This window comes from Melozone crissalis, unplaced genomic scaffold (genome assembly GCF_028551555.1).
Source record: "Melozone crissalis strain CALT ecotype California unplaced genomic scaffold, PUWL_Pcris_2 ptg000111l_1, whole genome shotgun sequence".
Lineage (NCBI taxonomy): Eukaryota > Metazoa > Chordata > Aves > Passeriformes > Passerellidae > Melozone > Melozone crissalis.
This window is the reverse complement of record NW_026535888.1, coordinates 10659737-10685486: the sequence shown is the minus strand read 5'-3', so window position 1 is coordinate 10685486 and position 25750 is coordinate 10659737. Positions and strand designations below refer to the sequence as shown.

Below are 25750 nucleotides of genomic sequence, written 5' to 3'. Positions count from 1 at the left end.
ATAGCACAGGCAAACAAGTCAGCAAATGTGGCAAGTAGAAAAAAAGGTCTCAGAATTTTCCACTGCAAGAAAACTGAAAAACAACTTCTAGCTTACACTGTAATGTGCTAACTTTTAGTGATTGGAGAACAGTACCATGAATATGGTAATTACAGTAGTTATGATAGGCTATGGATAAAAGTTAAGGTATAGATTGGTTCTGCTGTGTTAAGATGCTCAGCAAAGAAAAGTATAGAATGCATTTGTAACCAAAAGAAAAGTGTAGAATGCATTGTGACCAAAAGAAAAGTAAATAATGCATTGTGACCAAAAGAAAAGTATAGAATGCATTGTGACCAAAACCAAAGGGTCTCCAGGCCTGCCTGCAGCAGGAGCTGACAGCTGTAGGCACAGCTCTGTCACCCACAAACCTGGACCGCTGTAACACCTTGGATGGAACAAACTGCATTTTGGAGAGCAGCCTGGAGTCCCACATCCCTCGTTTCGTCTCTTACACCCTCCTAATCCTCTTTTTCTCCAAGCTGAGCCCCCTCAGCTCCAGCAGGAGTTTTCCAGCCTTCCCTGGATCTCTGCAGCCCCTCTGGACCCCTCCAGTGTGACAGCACCCATGGCAAAGTGCCCTGTCCCCAATCTCTGACAGCAGCTGAGCCCATTCAGAGCCCCCCTGGCTGCTCTGCTCAGCACCTTCAAGCCACACCTCAACATTTCTTCATCCCCCAAACCCCAACACCCCCCCAGGCCTGTTCCAAGCCCCCCTCAGCTCCATCTGTTGCACATTTTGCCATCCCTTGGACGCAGCAGGGCCGTGCTGACGCACTTGGGGAGTGCAGGTGCCATAATTAAAGCCCAGCCCATTATTTTTCTGGTAGGATGCCCACCATCAGCTCAGGCCGCAATCAAAACAGTTATTGCAGCTGGCAATCCAGCAGCCTTTAAAGCATAAATGCTGGAGAAGTGTCTCAGAACATCTAATGAAAATGCACTGGATTGTGTCATTTAACCCAGCATTAAATTACAGCACCCCAGAGCTCGGTGAGCTTTTTCCTGCCTGTCATTTCAAGGCACCTATTAGGGAAAATTTCCCCATCAAATGAGGCACAATCCTTGCTGTTTGCAGGGCGAGCGACAGCAGCCTGGCACCCCTGCACCATCCTGGGGTGATGATCCTTGCAGGGCAGGTGGGAGGGAGGGAGGGGATGCTGCCCCTCTGCCCAGCCCTGGGGCACATCTGGAGGGCTGGTGCACATCTGGATCCTCCAGGAGCTCCTGGAGTGCTGCAGAACTGAGGAAGAGTCAGAACGCAGAACCCAGGGGGATCAGAGACCCTGGCACAGAGCCCAAAACACCTGTGGGTTTGATTATGACCCCTGGAGCAAATTACCAACCTTATATGAAGATCTGCAAGCCACAACAGTTTAGGTAGAATATTAGTGAAGTTATCACAGGGTGGAAAAGTAGATTTTGGGGTTTTTGATATGGAGGCAAGATGGAGGGAACTGGGCATGTCCAGCCTTTCTCCTCCTTCTTCTTGGTCTCCATCTTCTGCTGTGATGGTGGCAGTTTTAGACTGGTTTAGAGTAGAAGCTCAGTGTCTAACATAGGTGACAGGTATTGGGAAGTAATTGTAAAAATTGTACATGTAGTTTTTAGTATAAAAAGATAACACTGCCCTGAGGGTGGCCAGAGTGCCTCTGACTGTCCTGCTAAATGGACCTCAGCAGGCCAGGAGAAATAATTTTATAGATAAGAAACAATAAACAACCTTAAGACCAAGCACTGAAGATCTCCAACTCATTCTTCAAGTGCCAGGCTGGGAAAAGAGACGTTTAACAATCTCGGGGGCAAGATGGAGGAATCTGGGCATGTCCAGCCTTTCTCCTCCTTCTCCTTGGCCTCCATCTTCTGCTGTGATGTTGGCACTTTTGGATTGGTTTAGAGTAGAAGCTCACTGTCTAACATAGGTGATAGGTATTGGGAAGTAATTGTAAATATTGTACAGGTAGTTTTTAGTATAAAAAGATAACACCAGAGTGCCTCTGTCTGTCCTGCTGAATGGACCTCGGCAGGCCAAAGAAAGAATTTTATAGATAAGAAACAATAAACAATCTTGAGACTGAGAAATGAAGATCTCCAACTCATTCTTCAAGCACTCAGGCTGGGAAAAGAGACGTTTAACAAAGAAAGACCCCAAGAAGGAAGGGCCTGGAGCAGGAAAGGTTGAGCTGAGGAGCTGCTGAGAGCATCCCTCAGCCCAGGTGCTGCTGCCTCAGCCTCCCTCACACATCTCATCCCCTCTCCTTGCTGCAGAATTTCCCATTGCCAGTGGCTGTGGATAAAAGCCACCCCTCAGCAGCCAGCTCTGTCTCTCCCTCCTGGCATTTCCTCAGGCTTGGCTGGGGCAGGAATTTCCCCCCTCAGCGGCTCTGTTAGGTTTTTTTTTCCCCCTGTATTTATTAAAGAAAAACACAATTACAGCGAGATGTCAGCTTTTTTCCAGAGCCCATGGACACGAAGGCTCTCATTAATCATCAATAAAACAAGCAGAGCATGATCTGAGAGCACTCCCAGCTCCCAAATGCTGCAGACACTTAAAAGGCAGCTCTGTCCTCCAGGCACAGCTCACTGGTGTCACTGAGATAGTTGTCCTTTCATTTGCAGCCCTGCAAGGCTGAAATGATGCTCTGGACCAAAAAAAATAAAAAAATCAACTCTCAAGCAACTTGAAACGATCCTGCAGTGACACAAGAACAGCTCCCAGTTGGATTTAGCCAAGCTGGTGGAGGGATTTGTGCTCAGAACGCAACTGCTGCTGTTTGGGAGTCGGGCACAGAACAAACACCTGCACAGGGATGCTTGGATCTGCTCACATTTCCCTCACATTTCCCTCACATTTCCCTCACATTTCACTCACATGGCCAATTTAATCCCATCCCAGCTGCTGGAGAGTTGATTCCAAACCAGTACAATCCACTGGTTCTGACATTCACTACTTTTATTTTTCTCACCACAACAGCTAACAAGCAAAGGGCAAAAAAACCTCATATTTTTCTGTTCCTTAACCTCTCCCAGTGCCATAACACCACCAATTTTCCCAGGAATTTTATCCAGCACAGCTCTCAGTCTCAGGAACGAGCTGCATTTTCCCTCCTTTTCCCAAGCCAAGCTCAATCCATCAAGGCCCAGGAGCCCTTTGCTTACCCCTGACACTGACAAAGCTTCATTAACCAACACGGACTCGGGGGACACTGACAGAGCTCATAAATCCCAGCCTGGATGGATTTCTCCACTTGTTTAAAGCAGGGTTTGGGTCAATTCCCACTAGAAAAGTGTTATTTATAGAGCCCAGAGCCAGCTCAGATATATGAGGCCTTCATGGCTCAGGCTGGGGACAGGTAGTGAGCATCAAATTTCAATAAATTTGATTTTCCATGCAATGCAATGGACTGGGAAGAGCACGGAGTTGGATGTGATTTATTCTTTCTCTCACATCCCTTCCATGCTGGTTTTTTCCAAGATTTCCTGGGATTTGCAGTGGGATTTTGTCCCTGCCCATGGGATGAGCTTTAATTCCCTTCCCACCCAAACCCTTCCACAAATCATGAAATCCAACTGTGGCACCTCTGTTCTCAGCCTCGTTATGACAAACCAAGAGGAAGAAAAACACAAATTCACAGGAAAAGTTCATCAAATCTCAGTCACCCCCCTGGCAAATCCGAGCTGACATTCTGAGTAAACAAAGGCAAGTTTGGATACAGCCCAAGCACGGCTCAGCAGCTTCAATTCAGAACTTGGCAGATTGGGGTTATTTCTGTCTTTCTTCAAAAAAAAAAAAAACACACAAAAAAAAAAAAAGGGAAAAAAAAAAAGCAAAAAGGAAAAAGTCACCAGGGGTGTGAAATGGAGTAAATGGGAAAAATAAGTTCTTGGAACTCCCTGGAAATCACAGGGGGTGTTTATTTTGTTTCTAGGTTTGTTTATTGCTGAACACAGGGCAAGTGGGGAGCAAGGAGCAAGTGTGGCCACAGTGGAGGTGTTGGGAAGAGCCAGGGCTCCAGCAGCCCTGCAGAGCAGGTATTCAGAGTCCCAGGGCCTGCAGAGAAGCACAAATCTCTGACACAGCTTGGAGGGCAAGGAAGGCAGGATGGAGAGGTCGTCAGGCCAGCAGCTCCCTGTGATTCTGGGATTATGTCATTTTACAGCTGGGAAAGCTGATAAGGGATTTGCCCAGGGAGCAGAGCAGCTCCTGAGCTCTGGGCAGGATTGAGCCCTGCTCCTGGGAGGGACCCCAGCCCATCCAGGGCTCTGCCTGTGCCCCTCAGCCTCTGCTGCACTGCCCTCCCCATGCTGGCACCAAACCCCACAGAGGGCAGTGCCACCACCCTGCTCACTGGCTCAAAGGGACATTGGTTTTGAATCATTTTAACCAAATCATAATTTGGTTAAAATTATCAATAAATATAAATATAAATATAAATATAAATATAAATATAAATATATTTTATACTATAATATTATGTTCTATATTATAATAATTACATTATAATATGTAATATATAATATGTAATATATAATATAATATTATTATAATAATTATCATTATTGACAATTTATTATATATACTATAATATATGTTATAGTATATAGAATAGAAGATATTATATTGTATATTTTAATTATTATATTATTTTATATATTATATGTATTATATAATAATATATTATATATGATATATAATATATTATATAAATGTGTAGATTATATATATTATATATATGTGTAGATTATATATACTTTATATATATGTATATATATTATATATATAATATATACATTTTTATATATTATATATTATATATTATATATTATATATTATTATACTATTACATATAATATGTAATTTATATATTATAGATATACATATAATATATTATATGTATATATATATATACATATTTTATATATATAAATATAAAAATTTACACATTTATATTATGTGTTTTATATGTGTATATATATATATACATACATATATACACACACATATATTGTATATTATATATATTATAATAATTATTAAGGAACATCTTCAGAGCCCCTGCCTGTGTGTCTCACCTCAGAGATGTGAGCACCTCCTTTAACCCCTAAACCAGGACAAAAACCTCTCCATCCCCACCTCTGCAGAGGCTGCCAAAATATCCCTGCCAAGGCTCCTCCTGAGCCTCCAACATTCCCCACAGTGCCAGGGAAAAAAGCTCCCACTCTGATTGAATCAGCTGCTTTTATCACTCCTCCTGATGCACCCTCTGCTAATAAATATGGAAAAACTGCACTGAAATTGCAGAGCCCTGCTGCAGTTGCATTAACTCCATTACCTCTCCCAGACTTTCAGCTCCAGTTTCATCAATTATCCTGCAGACACAGTTTAAACACTCAGCACTTCCTCACAACAAAACGGGGACACTGCTGAAGGGTCCTGGAGCTGCTGGAGCAGCTCAGACGCTGCTCTTCCCAGAGAGAAAAAACACAAATTAAGAGGATTTTATCCCACACAGCAGAGAACATAAATTTAAGTGGGGTTTTGTTGTGTTTCTTTTCCCATGGAGTTAATGGGAAGTGACAAAAGGCTGTGCTGAGGGGGAGAGGGAGGTGGGGCTGGGATGTTTACTAAAGGTGACAGAGGATTTAGCCGGCCCTCTGCTTTATTTATCCTTCTCCTTAGCAAAAAGAACTGTAGTCACCTTGGAGACATGAGGCAGTGACAAAGGAATATTGCACTGGGCCAGAGGTGACTCAACACAAACTCCAAACACGAGCTCTGTGCATTCCCAGCTGACAAATGCTGGTTTTCCAGGAATTTCCTTACCAGGACTGAACTCCTGGATTTTTTCTTTACCAGAACTGAACCTCAGGATTTTTTCTTTACCAGGACAGAACCCCAGGATTTTATTCTTTACCAGGACTGAACTCCAGGTTTTCCTTTACCAGAATTGAACCTCAGGATTTTTTCTTTACCAGAATTGAACCCCAGGATTTTTTCTTTACCAGAATTGAACCTGAGGATTTTTTCTTTACCAGAATTGAACCCCAGGATTTTTTCTTTACCAGAATTGAACCTGAGGATTTTTTCTTTACCAGGACAGAATCTCAGGATTTTTTTTCTTTACCCGAATTGAACCCCAGGATTTGTTTCTTTACCAGGACAGAACTCCATGATTTTTTTCTATACCAGGAAAGAGCCCCAGGAATTTTCTTTACCAGGACTAAGCCCCAGGACTTTTCTTTATCAGGACTGAACCCCAGGAATTTTTCTTTACCAGAACTGAACCCCAGGATTTTTTTCTTTATCAGGACTGACCCCCAGGATGTCATTTCACCCCAAATTTGCATCTTTGCAAGCCACAGGAACACTGGGGAACTCTCTCCTCCCTTTTTGTCCCTTCCTCTCCTCCTCCTTTTTTGTGCCTTCCTTTCCTCCTCCCTTTTTTGCCCCTTCCTCTCCTCCTCCATTTTTGTCCCTTCCTTTCCTCCTCCCTTTTGCTGTTTTTAAGATCAAAAGCTTTGTGCTCGTGATTGGTAATTAAGTACAAGTCACCCAGGCTGCTTTTTCAAAGAGTAATTAAAAGGTTATCAAGAGAAACATGCAAGGTGCAGGTAATTCCTGCTGCAGCTGTAATTAGGTCAGCCCGGAGATAACTCTGCTCTTATCACAAGGATCACATCATTTCCAGGGTTCAAACCAAATCCTTCAACTTTCACCCACTTTCACCCAATTAAATATGGCCCAAGACGTGGTTGTGAATTGCTCACACAGCAGATTGATGGCAATCCTTCTCCTCCCTCTTCAGCCACTTGTCAGGGAAGAGGGATGAGGATCTGGGAGCAGCATGAGGAGGCACTGGGACATGTGGGACGTGAGCTGCAAGGGAAGCAGGGCCCCGTGCCAGCAGCAGGGTTTGCACAGAACCCTGTTGGGGAGGATGAAAGTTTGACAAGAAGGTCTCACGGATATGTGTGCTTGGCAGAAAGATTTTTTTTAATGTAGAATCTGAAGAAGGAATAGAAATGAAAGCAAGTTTTGATAGAGAAGAAAAGAATTGCTGAGCCATTACTGGATAACCAAGGAGGCAAAGGGAGTGTGTTAGTTAGAAGGGGTTTTTATGGATAAACCCACCCCAAACAAGAAGATGTTTTTACTAAGCAGAAAGAGAGCACAGGCAAACAAGTCAGCAAATGTGGCAAGTAGAAAAAAGGTCTCAGAATTTTCCACTGCAAGAAAACTGAAAACCAACTTCTAGCTGAAACTGTAATGCACTGACTTTTAGTGACTGGAGAACAGTAACATGAATATGGTAATTACAGTAGTTATGATAGGCTAGAGATAAAAGTTAAGGTATGGATTGGTTCTACTGGTTAAGATGCTCAGCAAGGAAAAGTATAGAATGCATTGTAAACTAAAGAAAAGTATAGAATGCATTTGTAACCTAAACTCAGGGTCTCCAGGCCTGCCTGCAGCTGGAGCTGACAGCTGTGGGCACAGCTCTGTCCCCCACCACCCTGGACTGCTGTTATTTCTTGGATACAATAAACTGCATTTTGAAGAGCAGCCTGGAGTCTCACATCCCTCATTCAGGCTCTTACTGAACCCCATTACAGTTATGACTGCAAACGTTCCCCCAGACCCTGCACACTCTGCAGGAACAGGAATTTCTGCAGGTTCCTCCCAGATGTGTCAATAAATTGGAATTTGTTGCTCCTCGCAGCGATGCCTGTGGAAATGTGGGCTCTGCAAGGCTCTGGGAGTTTTTTCCTCTGCATGCACAGCCTCAAACAAACATTTTTCTCAAGCAAATAAACCCAGCATCACTGAAATGTTTTGTTTGAACAGGGAAGAGACCAGAGGATGACACAATTCCCTGCCCACAACAGGTGGGAAGGGAAACCCAAGGGTTGGAAGAGCCTGAGAAACCCCAGCATTGCTCAGCACATTTACAAATGAGGAGTCTCTGCTGGTAGAAACATCCCATGTTCTGTCCCCTGGGCTTTTTTGAACACCTCTGGAAGGAAAAAAAAGAAAAAAAAATCTGATTTTCTAAGCTGACCACTTCCATTTGGAGTGTAAATTCAGCAGGTCTCACTAGGAAAACAGAAATAGGGAGCTACAACGACCGACTCACAGGGAGACTGGAAATGTGTTTTCCTTGGATCTGAGTACAAGCCCGAAGCTTCAAATCAGGGAATTTGCAAGTGATTTAAGATTCTCACATTAAAGGGGTGCTGCAAATTACTGGCAGATGAAACAGCTGGGGGAAGCCACGTGGTTCTGTGGTTGCCCACTCTGGGGATGTCACAGAACAAGAGCCTGACACAAAGAGGTGCAGAGCCTCTCCCAAATCCCACAGCAATCTCAGAGCCACAAATAACCCCAAGAATTCAAATTGCAGTCAGGTCTGTGCTGAGTTTCTGAGCCCAGCACAGTGGGAAGGCAATCAGGAAGGGAACCTGATTGGAGCGACCTGGGAACAATGCCACAATCACCGGGCACAAAGGGAACTGGGCAAAGAATGTTCTGGAATAACTGCAGGGCTCCACAGCATCCCACAGCAGCTGGGAACTTGGGGGAAGAGGATTTGGGAAGAGTCTGGTCTGGGGTAATGAGCTCAAGAGAAGGGGAAGTCCTGGGTAGGAAGCAAATATTGATGTCCCTCATCAAGGAAGAGAAAACTGTGCACCCACCAAATATAATTATTATAATTCTATTGTTATAATATTGTATATTATGTTATAAATATAACTATATACATTATATATATTATATTATATTATATTATATATATATTACATATTATATTATATTATATATATTATACTATATATTTTATATAATATATTCTATATTATATATCTTATATAATATATTCTATATTGTATATTCTATATTCTATATTCTATATATTATATGTAGCATTATAATATATAATGTTATAATATAGATAACATTTTATATTATATTATAACAATATATATAATATATAAAACAATATATATAATATATATTATATATTATGTAACAATAATATAACATTATATATTATAGATAACATTATATATTATATTATTATATATGTTATATATTATGATTAATTATAATTATATTATGAATATAAGAATTATAATGATATAATTACAATCTACAGTTCTCAGGTTTCACAGAAAACTCCCCCACAGTGGTTCCTGCTGAAAGCCAGGAGCTGGGAAAACTCCAATGGACAAGGAGGAAGGCTCCAACTGAATAAAGGGAAGTTTAGGTTATAAATAAGGAAAAAATCCTGCCCTGTGAGGGTTGGGAGGCCCTGGCACAGGTTGTCCAAAAAGCTGTGGCTGCCCCTGGATCCCTGAAGTGTCCAAGGCCAGGTTGGACAGCCTGGGACAGTGGAAGCTCCCTGCCCATGGCAGAGGATGGAATGAGATGGAATTGAGCTCCCTTCCAACCCAACCCACTGCAGGATTCTAAAAACCCAACAATTCCAGAGAAGCTGAAATAGCAAAGACTTGGAAATGAGCTCTGATTTTAGCAAACAAAGTAAAGTCATGGCACTGAGAGATGACAACAGCCCTGGATGTCTAAATTAAGGCACTGAAAGCCATTTAATATTCACGTCCTCATCACAAACACGCAAGGCAAATTCCCTAATATCCAGTAAAGCTGTTTATTAGCAAATGCCTCATTGGATTAGGGCTGCTCTTATTCTATTAGGGAACCTTCACACCACATTAAATTGCAAGACAAGAGGGTGTTTGCCAGCACATGATGAACACAACATTAACCCCTTCCCAGGAAATCCTGGAATGGTCTGGGTTGGGAAAGACCTCAAATGAATGGGGGATGATCAAAAATTGAAGTTTGGGAGGGAAAGAAGCAAAGAAATCGAGTTGTCCCTTCTTTTCCCCTTGCTCACAGCTCATTTTGGGTGAGCTGTGATGAGTGACACGTGGCCATCCATCTTCAGGGCTGCACCTCGGTGATGAATGGAGAACATTTGGAGAGCAGGCAGGAAAAAAAAGCAAAATTGATGGCCATGAGAAAGAGAAAAAAGAGAGAAAGAAGGAGAAAAAAGTAACCCAGTGTTAGGGAACAGTTAAGAGTTTAATGAGTTTAATGAGGTGAGATTGATGCAGTAATAAAAATAATAGTTGGGGTCTCCTGAGGTGGAAGGGTCCCACAAGGATCAGGAGACATCCCAACAATCCCACCCTGTGCATCAGGGTATTGTCCAAACACTGAAATTGGTGAACAAGATGAGACATGAAACAGCCCAAAGGAGCCAGCTCCAGGTTTGGAAATTACTAATTACTAATTATTAATTAATTATTAATTAGAACCAAACTAATTAGCAATTATTAATTACTATTCCAGAAATGTCCAAGGGAAAAAAGCAAATGTCCAAGGGAAGAAAGCAAATATCCACCATGCAGGAGTTCATCCTTCACTTTGCTGAGTCCTCTCCAAGTGCTTTCAGACCTCTAGAAATCCCCCTCTTTATTTGCCCCCTTTATTCCTAATTCCTAATTATTAATTAGAAATTATTAATTACTAATCCAGAAATGCCCATGGGGAAAAAAGCAAATGTCCAAGGGAAGAAAAGAAATGTCCAAGGGAAGAAAACAAATGTCCACCATGCAAGAGTTCATCTTTGCCCTCTCTAAGTGCTTTCAAACCTTTAGAAACGCCTCTCTTTATTTGCCCCCTTTATTCCTAATTCCTAAGTATTAATTATTAATTAGAACTAAAACAAATTAGAAATTATTAATTACTAATCCAGAAACATACAAGGGAAGAAAGCAAATGCCCACCATACAAGAGTTCATCTGTTACTTTGCTGAGCCCTCCCTAAGTGCTTTCAGACCTTTAGAAATCCCCTTTATTTGCCCCCTTTATTCCCTTTTCCTGCCCTATATACACTCCATTTCCTGAGCTCAGAGGTGGAACACTCCCAAGTGGATTTTGCTGCTGGTTCCACCCCCAGCTCCCATTCACCTGCCCAAACTCACCTGAATTTCACCAGGGAGGCAAAGGGGGAACCTTTTCTGCCTCCTCACCCTCCCTCAGTGCAGATCCCCAGCTCACACTTGGGAGGTTCCTTTCTCCTACTTTTATTTACAACCAGAATATTCTAGTGAGGAACTCAGAGCAGCATTAACTTCTCACTACGCAAAGTTTCCTGAGCTGGATTTTACCCCCAAATTTTCCACCTTTCCATTATCCCCAAAGCGAAGCACTGAACCTCCTGATTAAACCACCCAGGTCCCATAATTAAAGTGATTCTCAAGCACAGTTGCCAAGTGAGGAGATGATTTATTTGCATAACTGAAATAATCTACATAAAGAGCTGATTTCCACCAGGGTGCAGCTCAGATGTTCCACTCGGGTCAGACAAGACACTGAGGTCAATGGATTTGTCCTGAACTCGAGGGCTTTGAAGGAAAATCCATTTCCAGGGCTGCAGAATCCTGGATTCAGAATTCCAGGGATTCAGAGCCTGGATGCTGCCAAAGCAACACAGCAAAATCAGCCTCCCACAAAACTTTCTTTTACACTGGAAGTCTCACTGGAGAAACCAGGCAAGTTTTCCTATTGAGAGGAATAGTGGATTTGTCTTTCCAAACCAGCTGTAGATATGCTGGTAGATAAAACCAGCACTGGGAGAGAAAAGAAACAATGGGAATGATTCCACTGATTGATGAATGGAGAAAGATATTTGCTTTTACAAAAAAACTTTAGGTTTGCTGAGAAATGAAATTAGACATTGAAATGTGAAAGAAACAATGGGGAAGAAAAACCCCTAAATTCTGTAAGAATTAAAAATTAAAATGGGAGGGTTGTACATTAGAAGGGAATCTTTGGGATCAGGTGTTCTGGGAAGTCTGAACCTCTCAAGTGCCTCAGAAATGGGGAAAAACCCCTAAATTCCATAAGAATTAAAAGTAAAAGGGAAGGTTGTACATTAAAGGGGAATCTTTGGGATCAGGTGTTCTGGGAAGTCTGAACCTCTCAAGTACCTCAGAAATGGGGAAAGAGAGAAGGGAAATGCAGCTGGGAAATTGGGATAGAAAGGAGGCTGCATCCTTTAAAAATTGGAGAGATCCCAGGGGAATGTCCCATGGCCTCTCCCTTTACTGGAATAAAGTTCCAGAACTCCTCTGTCTCGTTTTTGGACACAAACCTCTGGTGTTTGTGGATTAATTCTCCTAGCACTACTAAACTGGATTATTGAACACTTTTCACCCCTGGAGATCCAGCAGTGGGAGGGAATGCAGCCCTGTCCTGCTGCTGGATGGACTGGGGGTTAAGGAACAGCCCAAATTTTGGGGCAAAACCCACAAAGGCTTTGGCAGAGCTGTCACTGAACCCCACAGTCCATCCTCCCATCCAGGAGTCTCCTCTGGACTGAGGGAAGCTCTGTGCACATTAACTCTGCCTCCCTCCTGCTCCATTTCCTAATTAACTCCTCTGGAGGTCTGGGACGAGCCTGGCTAAATCATTACTGTCAGGAGTTCAGAGAAACATTTCAAGCCTTATCAAGAGCTAAGAAATCAAAACAACTGTAAGAACTGCTCATGGAGAAACACTCCCAGTTTATTGCAGCATCAACAATCCAAGGGCAGATTTAATCCCAGCGGCAGGAAGGGGGGAAATGTGGATAAACATCACTGTAATGAACAACTGTACCTCGTTCTCAGATTGCCCTGCTCAGGCAGCCCATCGTAGATGGATAATACATCAAAATCTTCCTCTAATGCAAAGGACTGGAAAACGAGCTGTATCCTGTTCTGCTCCTCAGCAGTGATTGTCCACGTGCAGTTTGCATAATTGGGGTATCCATAGGGAAAGCCTGGGCTCTGTATTGTCCCGTTTGGGCCCTGCAATGTGTGACTGCAGTTCTGGGCTGCCAAGAGAAAAAAACAAAAGCACAAAGTCAGACGTGAGCATTGAATGTCCTCAGCATCCCAACAGAGCACACAGGGCTCTTCCCACCAGGAGAAACAGAGAAAAGGAAAATCTGAGGATGAAGTTTTGGCCTCCTCCCTGCAGGGATGTGGAGCCCAACACAGGGACAAGGACAGAGCTGAGTGTCCCCTTCTCCCCCAAATCCAGGGACAATGACAGATCTGACTGTCCCTTTCTCCACCAATTCCAGGGACAATGCCAGAGCTGAGTGTCACCTTCTCCCCCAACTCCAGAACCATGCCACAACTGATTCTCTCCTTCTCCCCCAATTCCACGGACAATGCCAGAGCTGAGTGAGTGTCCCCTTCTCCCCCAGTTCCAGGGACAATGCCAGAGGTGACTGTCTCCTTCTCCCCCAAATCCAGGGACAATTCCAGGGACAACGTCACATCTGACTGTCCCCTTCTCCCCTAGTTCCATGAACAGTGCCAGAGCTCACTGTCCCCTTCTCTCCCAGTTCCAGGGACAATTCCAGAGCTGATTCTCTCCTTCTCCCCCATTTCCACCTGGCCACAGACAGAAGAAGGGCTGAGTGTGCAGGCAGTGCCACATCCCCCCCCTCACCCTGAGAAAGCAGAAGGGACCCCAAGGAATGCCAGGCTGAGCCACCAAGGTTGCCTCAAACCTGTGAAATCACCTGCATGGCCAAAGGTCAGCCACAAACCTGTCCTGACTCCAAAAAGAGCAGGACACAGTGCAAGGCTTGACCAAACAAACCATCCTGTAAGGTGCCCTCCAACCCTGCCTGGGAATGGCTCACTGGAATTAAAACCAGCAGCACTCACACCCCTGTTAGCCCTGATGGGGGCACACAGGGCAGAAATCACTGGCCAGACCCTGCCTTGCTGGTTCCTCTCAGGTTTGTGCTCCTCATTCTGCCTCAACACACAGAACATCTTCAGTCAGTACCTCTGAGGAGCTGCTGCAAAGCTGCAGAGAACAAAACCCCCTCGTGTAACAGCAGTGAAACACCTCAAACCTCCCTCAAATCCATTCCCCTCCTGTCACACCAGAGAAACACCTCAGACCTCCCTCAAACCCATTCCCCTCCTGTAACACCAGTGAAACACCTCAAACCTCCCTCAAATCCATTCCCCTCCTGTAACACCAGTGAAACACCTCAAACCTCCCTCAAATCCATTCCCCATTCCTGTAACACCAGTGAAACACCTCAAAACCTCCCTCAAATCCATTCCCCTCCTGTAACACCAGAGAAACACCTCAAATCCATTCCCCATTCCTGTAACACCAGTGAAACACCTCAAAACCTCCCTCAAACCCATTCCCCTGCCCAAGGCAGTACCGTAACACTGCATCCCAAAGATAAAGAGCCACTAGGTACATTTACAGGATAAATGAGATTTTTTTTTTCTCTCTGGGGACACAGGTACATGAATGTGTTTTGGGAACAGCCTAAACGACAAATTCCCCTCAGCCTTTTCCTCTCCCTTCACTGCTGCTGTACCTGGATACCTCTGGAGGCACAACTCACTCCAAACTGCTCCAACCCTCCCTGCTTTAGTGGATTAATTCCTCCACACAAAGCCAAATTCCAGACAGCTGAAGGGTCAATCCCATGGCACAAAATCTGAGTTTCACCTTTATCCCCTGAGCGGCTGCTCCAGCTTTTCCCACCCATGCTGCATTGTTTACCCTGCTGATGGGGACAACAGAGGCTTTCAAGTCAAAATGCATTAGAGTAGAAATTACTTCTTTGATTTCTCCTTGCTTTTTTTTTTTTCCCCTTCTTTTTTTCTCAAAGGCATTTGCACTTCTGAGTGCCAAGCAGCTACAGGTACAGAGCTGCAGAGTGGTGCTCATTAAAGGCAATTATAATTAGATTGACCTACTTTGGGTGCAAAAAACGCTCCTGTGGAACTTCTCCCTGCAAGACAGAGTTTTATGAATCTGAGACAGCCCATCCTATTTACTACCCAGGGAATCTTTTTGTAGCACGTTTATTGGATCAATGAGAGGCAGGACAGCCCCACAATCCACCAGGGATTAAAGTGAGGGAGGCACAGGATTCCTTGCCTGGAGTATTTTGCATTTCTGTAGCACCTGGCTTTTTGTCACTACACAAGAGACGAATCCGCCTCCCTCCTCCACTTGGGCTCCATTTCTTTTGGGGAGTTCACTGGAAAAGCTCAGTGCCAGAAAGCTGCACAGGAGTGGGAACATTCCTGTGATCACAGAGGAGTAAAATGAAGCCCAGTTTGGTTGAAGAACCAAAGATCCACGAGCTCTGCTCTCCAATTCAGTCGAATCCTTTCTCCAACCTCAGCCACGCTCAATAAGCAGCAGGGGGATATTGAACTGTCCCTCCTGCTCATTTTTATTTTAATCATAAGTTCATCAGAACAATTTAAGGCAAATGGGAAATTAAAGAGGCTGTATCTCTCAATTTCCTGATGGTGTAAAAGCTACCAAGGCTGCACAAAGCTCAGGAAATAAATTCAAGGTCACAGACACCATGTTCCAAACACTTCCAAGGTCATAGGGAAGCTCCAAAATCCACAAACTCAGCCCATCCTTCCACAGCCAGTGCCTGTGCCACAAATGGACATAAATCTATCTGAAAGAACAAATAAATAATAGAAAAATAAGGCAGAGTTTTATGATGTATCCAATCAATCTACTGAAATATTTGCATGTTCACGACGTTGACCCAGAGGTGCTCTGGGCACAGATAAAAGAAAATTGCTTATTGCAAACAAAGCACAGCTTTGCAAAAGCTGCCAAACTGGGCAGTAATATATTCTGTAATAGCTGTAATAGCAGAGAACTTCATTTATATTGGACATTGCTGGAAAAAGTCATCAGGCAGGGAAAGAAATCCGGGAAGCTGAGGGAATTTATGTGTTCTATCATTTGCTTCCAGGTCTGAGTTAGTTCAGCTCATCCTTGACTGACAAAACCTTATCTGAAATTCAAAATTTCTCCTGTGAAGATTGCAGAAACAATTCCCTTTATCCCTTTGGCCCAGGAGCACAAACAAGCAGAAAGATATGAAAGGGCAGCGCCGGTGCCTGCGCTGTGCAAGTTCCAGGTGGATTTGGGGTTGACAGAGGACAAAATTCTCCCAAAATTTCTGGCACTTTCTTCCCATCCCAAAGTCTGACAGGAGGCAGCTTCAATTCCTGCCCCAGAGATGAGAATGCTGCATCATCATCCCCCATAATCTGAGGGGTGTTCCTGGGGGTGCTCCAGCTCCTCATCCCTTCTCCATGGGCTGACATTCCAGAGGGTGGGACCCCCTGGGCTCATCACAGGGATGGGTTTGTGGGAATTTGTCCCATTTGGGAGGGAGGGAAACCAGAGCTGAGGCCAGGCTGGGTTCTGCCAGCACCTCCTCTCAATTCTGGAGAGTGCTTTGCTGGGAGTGGGGCCCTGAAATGAATCCCTCAGCTCTGCTTCGGTGCAGGAACTGCAGACAAGGACGAGGGGTCACTGAGGGCATCAGCATTGAGGGGATCAGCATTGAGGGAATCATCACTTAGGGAATCATAATTTAGGAGATCATAATTTAGGAGATCATCATTGAGGGCATAATCATCTAGGGAATCATCATTTAGGTGATCATGATTTAGGGGATCAGCATTGAGGGCATCATCATTTAGAGCATCATAATTTAGGAGATCATCATTTAGGGGATCATCATTTAGGGGATCATCATTTAGGGATCACCATTTAGGGGATTATCATTTAGGAGATCATCATTTAGGGCATCATCATTGAAGGAATCATCATTTAGGAGATCATCATGTAGGGGATCACCACTTGGGTGATCATCATTTACAGCATCCTCATTTAGGGTATCATCATTTAGGAGATCATCATTTAGGAGATCATCATTTAGAGGATCATCATTTAGAGGATCATCATTTAGGGGATCATCATTTAGAGCATCATCTTTTAGGGGATGATCATTCATGAGATCATCATTTAGGGAATCACCATTTAGGGCATCATCATTAAGGCGGTCACCATTCAGGATCATCACAGGATCATTTAGGCTGGAAAACACCTCCAAAATCATTGAATCCTTTAAGGAAACCCACAGCACTTTGGGAAAACATCTGTATCTGGGACACCACCAATGTAATTCACTGCTGGTGACTCAATTTCTCCATTTTTTCACACATTGGTTTAATCAAATCTCCACTTCCAAGAGTTCTGTTGCGCAAGAGGCACTCTCTGAACCATCCCCAGACTAACTGGCTTCACCCTGGGCCCCTCACCAGGGAAATGAGGGAATATTTACTCTGCAGAAGAACTGCAGTTTGTAACACAGAGTTTAATCCACATGGTACAAAATTTAACATGACCAGACACTGCAGTGAAAAATAAATATCAGCAGAGCAGAGGAGAGCTCCAAACCCCCCAGGCTCCAGTGTGGGGCTGCCATGCAGAGAAAGGAAGGGTGGCAAGAGCAGGAACCACATCCTTGTGCTCCAGAGCAGAGTTCTTTTGACAGGACAAGCTCCAGGAGCGGAGGCAGAGGCTCGGGGGAGGTTTTATTTCCACTGTAAATCCAAAGCCATCTCGACACATGAGCCAGCACCGTTCTGGTGCCAGTCACTGCAGATTTAGAGGGGCCCTGAAGCAGCTCCGGAGCTCAGCCCAATGTCCCAGAGGTGGCAGTGTGACAGTCACTGCACCCTGACCAAACCCACCAGGAGAAACAGGAGATTCAGCCATGGTAGAACACTCACAGCAACAGGATTTTTGTAATTCCTTTCAAATAAGCAACACAAACGAGCTGCCCTGGCTGCTGCTCCCTCCCAGCCCTGCCTGACAGGGAATTCCAGCAGCTCCACACTGAGATAAACCTGAACATCCAAAATGTGTCACTACAAACCTCCTCCTCTGCCAGGAGGTAAACAACAACAACAACAAACAAAGGCATTTTCTGACGTGACAAGTGCAAAGGAAACCAGTGGGGGAAAAATCATCTTCCACCTACTTGCAATTCCTCAAACTTCAATCCCAGGCCAGATCCAGGGGGTTGTAGAGCAAGGAAGAATTGTAGCTGTTGGTTTACACCATGTTATTATCCAGGCAGTGCTTGAGAGAGAGGGAGACTGAATTTATCTCTGAAGTGCTTCCTGAAATACAAGTCGCTGCACTTTGTTCCTCAGCAGAAACAAAATCTAATTTAGCAAACGCTGATGCATGGTCACTGCACCATTCAGCGGGAACAAATATCAAATCATGCACAGTGCCTTGCTCTCAGCAGCATCATTTATGGAGGATCCATGGCTGCCTCCTCCCTAATGCAGCAGTTTGGGGTTTTGCCATTTGCTGTAGTTACTGTTACTCACACAGAAATGCTGTTATTCCCTGTTGTTCTACAGCCCATTCCACAACCACAGGCACATAAAAAAAACCTTTCCCCAGCAAAACTGAAATGCACAGGCAAACACTGAAACACCAGGGGCAAACCCTGCTTGTCCAGCAGCACCTCCAAGGTTTGCTCATCTCACCCCTGTCGCAGACATCTTTTATGGAAAATCCTTTCCTTAGGATTTTTCCTCCTGAGAAGCTGAGAGACCTCAGGAACAAAATGTAAACAGTGATTATCTGCTGCTGTGGAATGCAACAGGTGCATCTGGGATTGGCCCATGTTGGTTGTTTCTAATTAATGGCCAATCACAGTCAGAGAGTCTGAGCCACAAACCTTTGTTATCATTCTTTCCTTTCCTACTCTTAGCCAGACTTCTGATGAAATCCTTTCTTCTATTCTTTTAGTATAGTTTTAATGTAACATATATCATAAAATAATAAATCAGCCTTCTGAAACATGGAGCCAGATCCTCGTGTCTTCCCTCATCCTCAGACCCCTGTGAACACCGTCACACACCCCAATGCTCAGAGCTCTCCAAACCCATCCACACCAACTCCTCACTGTTTGCACTGCCTCCTAAACAGAGAAAAATGTTCCTGTGGCCATTGTTTAGTGCTGTGCATCATTTACCAGTGTCAGGACATCCCTCTGGCTGCCCTGGGTGATTCCAGACCCTGGTAGGGGGCTCAGAGACATTGGCAGGGAGTCACAAACACCTGAGCCTTTGATTTTAGCCCATGGAAATTATTATCAACTTTGTGTGAAGACTTACACACCACAAGAGTTTGAGTAGAATGATAGCAGAATGATAGACAGAGAAAGAGAATTTACTGCTCCATTATCAGAAGAAACTAAATTCTTCCTGCTTTGCCCAGCCCTGAAGATGCCGTCAGGATTCAGAGGAAGAAGCTGACACTGACCAGACAGAATCCCGTGTTTGAATGGAATTTATGCATCATGTATGAGATGCATGAATACTCAACAGGCTGGTGCTTTTAAGGGTTAATCCTCTGTTAAAGTGGGTCCTTTTTTGGGCTTATTTTGCCCAGAAAAGGTACCTGCACTGTCCACAACTCTTTGTTTTTATTGTCTCATACTGTCCTAAATCTTAACTGTCCAAATTATTATTACTCTAATTATATTCCTATTTTTATAACTTTAATTCCTATTTTTATAACTTTTATTCCCATTTTTATAATTTTATTACTTTTAAAATTTTAAAAACCAAGTGATTGGTGCTTTTCACGCCTGCAAATCTGATTCCTCCACACTTGATCAATGGGAGCCGCGCTGCCCTCAGGGTTCACCTTCTCTGAGCTGCAGCTTAACCTCCAGCCTCCTATCAAAGCCTGCTGGGTAATAAATAATGCAGAGTCATTCCATTAACTGTAACTTCATCAAAAGCCCGTGGATCCAAGAGCATCATCAAGGGGATGATTTCCATCTCAGATAGCACAGGGAATGATGAGCTGGGCAATGCAAGGGCACCAAAAAAAGTGCATTTCAGCTGAATTCAGCTCTGCCAAGCCCAGAAGCACCACCCTGATTTTTTAAAATTTTCTAAGCCTTCTGATGTTTACATTCTTGTAACGAACTTTCTCACACACTCCCTTCCTTTCCTAATCAAAAATGTTGTCTTGGACAGTTATGAAAATTTCCTACACATTTGGGATTCCACAGAAGCCTCAAATGAGCCACCACACAACTGAAAACCACAAAACCACACAGGGAAATTGAGTTTTCCTCCCTGCCAGGAGGAGGGGAGGTTGGATATTAGGAAAATAACCTGATTTTCCTAATTAGGAGGCAGTTCAGGTTGGATATTAGGAAAAAATTCTTTTAAATTTCTTTCTTTTCTGCAATTGCTCCAGCCCAGCAATTCCATTTGCAGGCCTTCCCAAGCAGGAAGAAGAGGAACAAAAGATGCAAAACTCATCCCCATGTGTGCTCTCTGTTCCTTTCCCAATCAAAAATGTTGTCCTGGACAGTTATAAAAATTTCCTACACGTTTGGGATTCCACAGAAGCCCCAACTGAGTCACCACACACCTGAAAACCACACTGGAAAAGGGAGTTTTTCTCCCTGCCAGGAGGAGGGGAGGTTGGATATTAGGAAAATATCCCAATTTTCCTAATTAGGAGGAGGTTCGGATTGGATATGAGGAAAAATTTCTTTCAAAAGTCCAGGAAAAATTGGGGAAAAAGCCCCTGGACTTTCTGCAGGCAAACCAGCAAATTCCTCTGTGCTGGACCCACCTAAGCACAGGGGTGTCTGTGCTGTGACAAAAGTGAATTTATTTGATGCCTTTGGCATGAGAACAAGGGACATTGGTTCTGCCAGGCCCACTGATTTCCACAGAGCACCTTGGCTGAAGGAGTTCAGACATTCAGAGCCCAAAAACCCCAAGCAAACAAAAACCCTGAGCGCCCCAGGAAGAGCAACGCTTGAAAAATCAAATTAAGCAGCTCCAGTTGATAAGACTTTAAACACAATGCCAGGTTTCTGCCCTCTCCACTTCTCAGCAAATCCATTTCTTGGTACACATGTTCCACATTTCAAGTCTGGCCCCTGTGGCACTGCAGCAGCTTCAGATTCAGGTGAAATCCTGGAGATGTGTCACAGAATTCACCCCACACCCCGAGCACAAAAAAACCAAAAATTTCATCCACAATCACCAGAGGTTTGTGGCCAAAAAGGAGACAGAGGAGTCCTGGAACTTTATTCCAATCAAGGCAGAGGCCATGGGGCATTCCACTGGGATCTCTCCAATTTTTTGAGGATGCAGCCTCCTTTTTATCCCAATTTCCCAGCTGCATTTCCCTTCTCTCTTTCCCCATTTCTGAGGTACTTGAGAGGTTCAGACTTCCCAGAACAACTGATCCCAAAGATTCCCCTCTAATGTACAACCTTCCCTTTTAATTTTGAATTCTTAGGGAATTTAGGGGTTTTTTCCCATTTTTGAGGTATTTGAGAGATTCAGACTTCCCAAAACGCCTGATCCCCAAGATTCCCCTCTAACATACAACCCTCCCTTTGAATTTTTAATTCTTACAGAATTTAGGGGCTTTTCCTCCCCATTGTTTCTTTCATCTCTCAATGTCCAATTTCATTTCTCAGCCAACCTAAAGTTTATTTGTAAAATCAAATATCTTTTCCCATTCAGCAATCAGTGGAATCCTTCCCGTTGTTTCTTTTATCGCCCAGCAGACCCACAGCTTGCTAGGAAAGACAAATCCACCATTCCTCTCAATAGGAAAACTCCCCTGGTTTGTGTGGGCAGGGACAAAAAGCTGCTGGGGGTGTTGAAGGAAGCCTGAAGGGCAGAAAATGAAGGAGCAAGGTTTGGAAACTCTGGAAAAGCAGCAGCATCAGGATGGTTCATCCCAAATCACCATTGCAGAGGCAGCCCAGGCTCAGGTGCTAAGCACAGGCACAGAGGGAGCAGCTCCAGCTCCTCCTGACAGGGCAACCATCCCCTGGAATCACCTGCTCAGCTCCAGGAATCATCCCAATATTCAGCCAGGAAATTCAGACATCTCCTCCTCCAGGGATGTCATTTCCTTCCTTCAAACCTTTCCCCTTCCAGAATTGTCTCTTTATCAATTTTGGCCCCTCCTCTCCACAGGATGATAAACCCAGGAACTTCTGGAGCTGTTTCCATCCTCCACAGGCATTACCCAATTAATGCACGTGAAAAACGCCAATCACTGTTTTTTTTAAAATTTTAAAAGTTTGATAGTAATAAAATGGTTATAAAAATAGCAATATAATTATAGTAATAATAATTTGGATAATTTGGATTAGGACAATATGAGACAATAAAAACAAAGAGTTATGGACAGTCCACGTACCTCTTTCTGGGCAAAATAAGCCCAAAAAAAGGACCCATATTAACAGAGGATTAACCCTTAAAAACAATAACCTGTTGCATATTCACACACCTCATACATGATGCATAAATTCCATTCAAACACAGGATTCTGTCTGGTCAGTGTCAACTTTTTCCTCTGAATCCTGACAGCAAAAAAAGTTCATTTCTTCTGATAATGGAGCAATAAATCCACTTTTTCTCTGAAAGATTTAGGTGTCCTGTGGTTGCAATCTGCTGCAAGTACCTCATTCCTTTCTTTAAAAAAAATATCCCACATACACAGTTTCTATTTTAACATTTTGTTATAACCTAAAACTATATTTAACACACTACTTAAGAGAATTAATATAGCATCACTTTCTAACACAACACATTTAATATTCATTTTAATATTTGCGAAAAGCCAATAAAATATTTTCATCAAATTTTTCATAAATTTTTCGAAGTTTTCATTTTTCATAAATTTTTCAAATTTTTCATTTTTTTGGTCTATTTTTCATGAAATAGGCATTTTTCACAATGCAGATTCTGGGGTGAGGAACTCACTCTGGGAATTCCCTCTGCGGCCTCTCAGCTCCTCCAGTGCTTTTGAGGATTCAACCTCAGAATTGCTGAATGCTTTGCCTGGGAAGGGACCTCAAAGCTCCTCTGCTCTTTTCCTGTCAAACCAAGATTTATCCTCCAAAAAAATATGGTTTAAAATGTGGTAAAACCACTGAGGTGGGAGCTGGGATGCTCTTACTGATCCCCTTGGTGACCCTTTTGTGACAAACACCACAAAATCCAAGTTCACAAATCCTTTCCAAAGGAATTTCACAGCCCCAGGTTTACAAATATTTTATAATCCTCTGGAGCCTTCCTAACCCCTCTTGAGCTGTGCAGCCAAATTTCCTTTATAAACCCCCCCCCTGGGCAAGTCTCCACTTATTTTACCGTCTAAATATCCTTAAAAATCTTGTCCTGAAAGTCAGAGACTCAATTAAAATGTTCAGCCTGATTCAAAACCTTCTGAAAATTTTACTGTTATTTTCTCTCTGAGATGCACACAGCAAAGATTTCATTTTTTTTCTCACCTCCACTGCAGATATCTGTAAAAATGACACAGATCAGCTCAACCCCCAGTTGAAATGAAACTCAGAAAACAGAAGGTAATTTGATGAAAAACTTTTTTTCCCAGTGTCTGCAAATGGACTCCCACTCATGTGCAGCATTTTTTTACTCAGTCTCATTTACAAGGTGCTAATTATTATCGCCAAAACAAATTTTTTCAATTTGTATTTCAATTATTTTGCGGTAAAATAATATTTGCATTTAAATGGTTTATCCAGGGGGCTCGAAGGCATTTTCATCTCGGGTGTTAAGGATTATCTCAAAAAAAAAAAAAAAAAAGAAAAGAAAAACTGAAGAAGGTGAAGGAAGATTCAAGGTGAAATCCATCTCAAGTCATAGGGGAGCCAAAATTAAAGAACTCCTCATGAAAATCTTTCATTATTGGTCTCTTTTTGTCACTATTAAACATTTAAAATTCCCTTTGCCACTGGAGCTCTGTGTCCAGCTGTAAAATTCAATGTTTCCTCAAGGCCCAAGGGAGATGCTGGGCTCTAAATCCCATCTCCCTAAGAATTTCCAAGCCCTCAGCCCTTGGAATTCTCCCAATATCAACAATTCCATCCTTTGATATTGGAATTCTCCCAATATCAACAATTCCATCCTGATGGTTTAAAGGGAGCACAGTGGGCAGAGCTCCTTTAGAAGCAAATCTGCACTGGAAAGTTTTTCTTCATCTGACGCATTTCCATGGGGTTTCTTCCCCCTTCCCATCACATTTTGGATTCTAATTTAGATTTTACACATCAATTCATGAACCAGCTTGTATTTTCATGCTTTTTTTACGCCCTAAAAACCCAGAAATTACACAAATCCCCTTTTGGTGCTGGCAGAGAGGCCACAGACCTTTTTTATCCCTCAGGGACCCAGAGAATCTCTGCAGCAGCCAAAACAGAAGAAACCACTTCACCCACTGCCATCCCCAGCATCTCACACCTCCAGATCTGAACTAAATTAAAAATATCACTCGGAACAAGGCAGAGACTGCACTTATTAAAAGCTCTTCACTCTTGCACCACCATCCTCGTCTCCCCACGCTCCGCAAAGTGAAATGTTCTGTGTGTTTACAAGTGCTCCGAGATCTTCCAACAAAACCCCTCTCTCTGCCAGGCAATTGTATTACAGCAGCTCACACTTGTGTGATTGGATTTGAATTACAAAAGGAGTCCAACAGAAAGCAATTTCTCCTGGGGATTTTTGTTAGGGGTATAAATCCAATTTTTACTTGATTCCCTTAACAGCACTTTCATATTCACTTCCTTTAAGTATTGCAGCACTTGATATTTATTACCTAATGCCTCCTTGTCACCTTGAGCAATCAATGAAAGTCACCTGGAGTTGACAGTACAGAGGAAAGTTAATAAATAAAAGTTAATAATTCACTTCACCCAATGAGCCAAAAAAACAAGCCAGTCACATGCCCCAAAGAATAATAGCTACAGAAGACTCCTAGCAGATTATGTGGAGAAAGAGTGAAACATTTCAATTATACTGAATTTTTTCAGTTCATTTAGACCTGAGTTTCACATTTACAATGGCAAAATCTCAATTTTTATTTCAGGGAATGGTGGAATGGTTGGGAGGGGATGTTAAAGATCAGCTGTGGGAGCTGAAATCTGGGAGCTCTGTTCAACAAGGGATGTCCCTCTGTCCAAACAGGATTTGGGAACTGATGGATGCTCTGATAGCCCAAAACCAGATTTTTTTGTGCTGTTTTGACCCAACTTAGAAAAACTCTTGTGCCAAGCACTGATTTTCCATGACTTATACAACTTCTGCATCCTGTGCCCTCTCCACCTGTGCAGAACCACCAGAGAAACCCAAAACTCCTTCCTATTAACATCACATTGTGTTTTACTTTTCTCTCGCCTCCTCCATCCATTTAAAACCTCATTTTCACCCACAGACATATTCCACTTCATCTTAGTTTTCAATCCCCAAAGCAGATCAATACCTTTCTTCTTCAATCTACATAGCTCTCAATCAAGGAGCTAACAGGGGGTGAATTGAATCGACTTCTACGTTCAAATTGGGGATTTTTTGTCAAAAGTCTCATTTGTTAACTGCATTTCATGGAAGAAAAAAGGCAAAAAACTGCCTGTAACAGCCCTCAGTGTTGGACTCCTGGGTAAAAAAAGGTCATCATTTGTTCTCTAATTTAAGATTGGGAAGTGCTCCCAGGAGGAACAAATGACAGAGCCTCCCCTAAGCCGGCATTTGAAATCCAGCAAAATGAACTTGCTCTTGCTAAATGAATTTGGTTAATTCAGTAGAAGAAGTGCAGGTGTTTACCAAGAGGTGACAACAGCAGGGGCCTTGCAGGGTTGGTTTTTCTGCCTTAAATCTTGCTCGGGGTCAGAGCGAGCCCTGCCTGTGCCTCTGAAGATGGGCCCTGGGTCAGGGAGACACCGGGGCAAAG

General features: G+C 43.2%; 1 protein-coding gene across 1 annotated transcript in view; it reads right to left on the bottom strand.

Annotated features, from left to right (window-relative positions):
- Positions 1 to 25750, bottom strand: part of CSMD2 (CUB and Sushi multiple domains 2) — a 247823-nt gene that overhangs the window by 210425 nt on the left and 11648 nt on the right. Inside the window, exon 2 of the mRNA XM_054292539.1 lies at positions 12728 to 12944. Within this exon, the coding sequence (XP_054148514.1) occupies positions 12728 to 12944 (217 nt within the window). The remainder of the gene's footprint in view (positions 1 to 12727; positions 12945 to 25750) is intronic.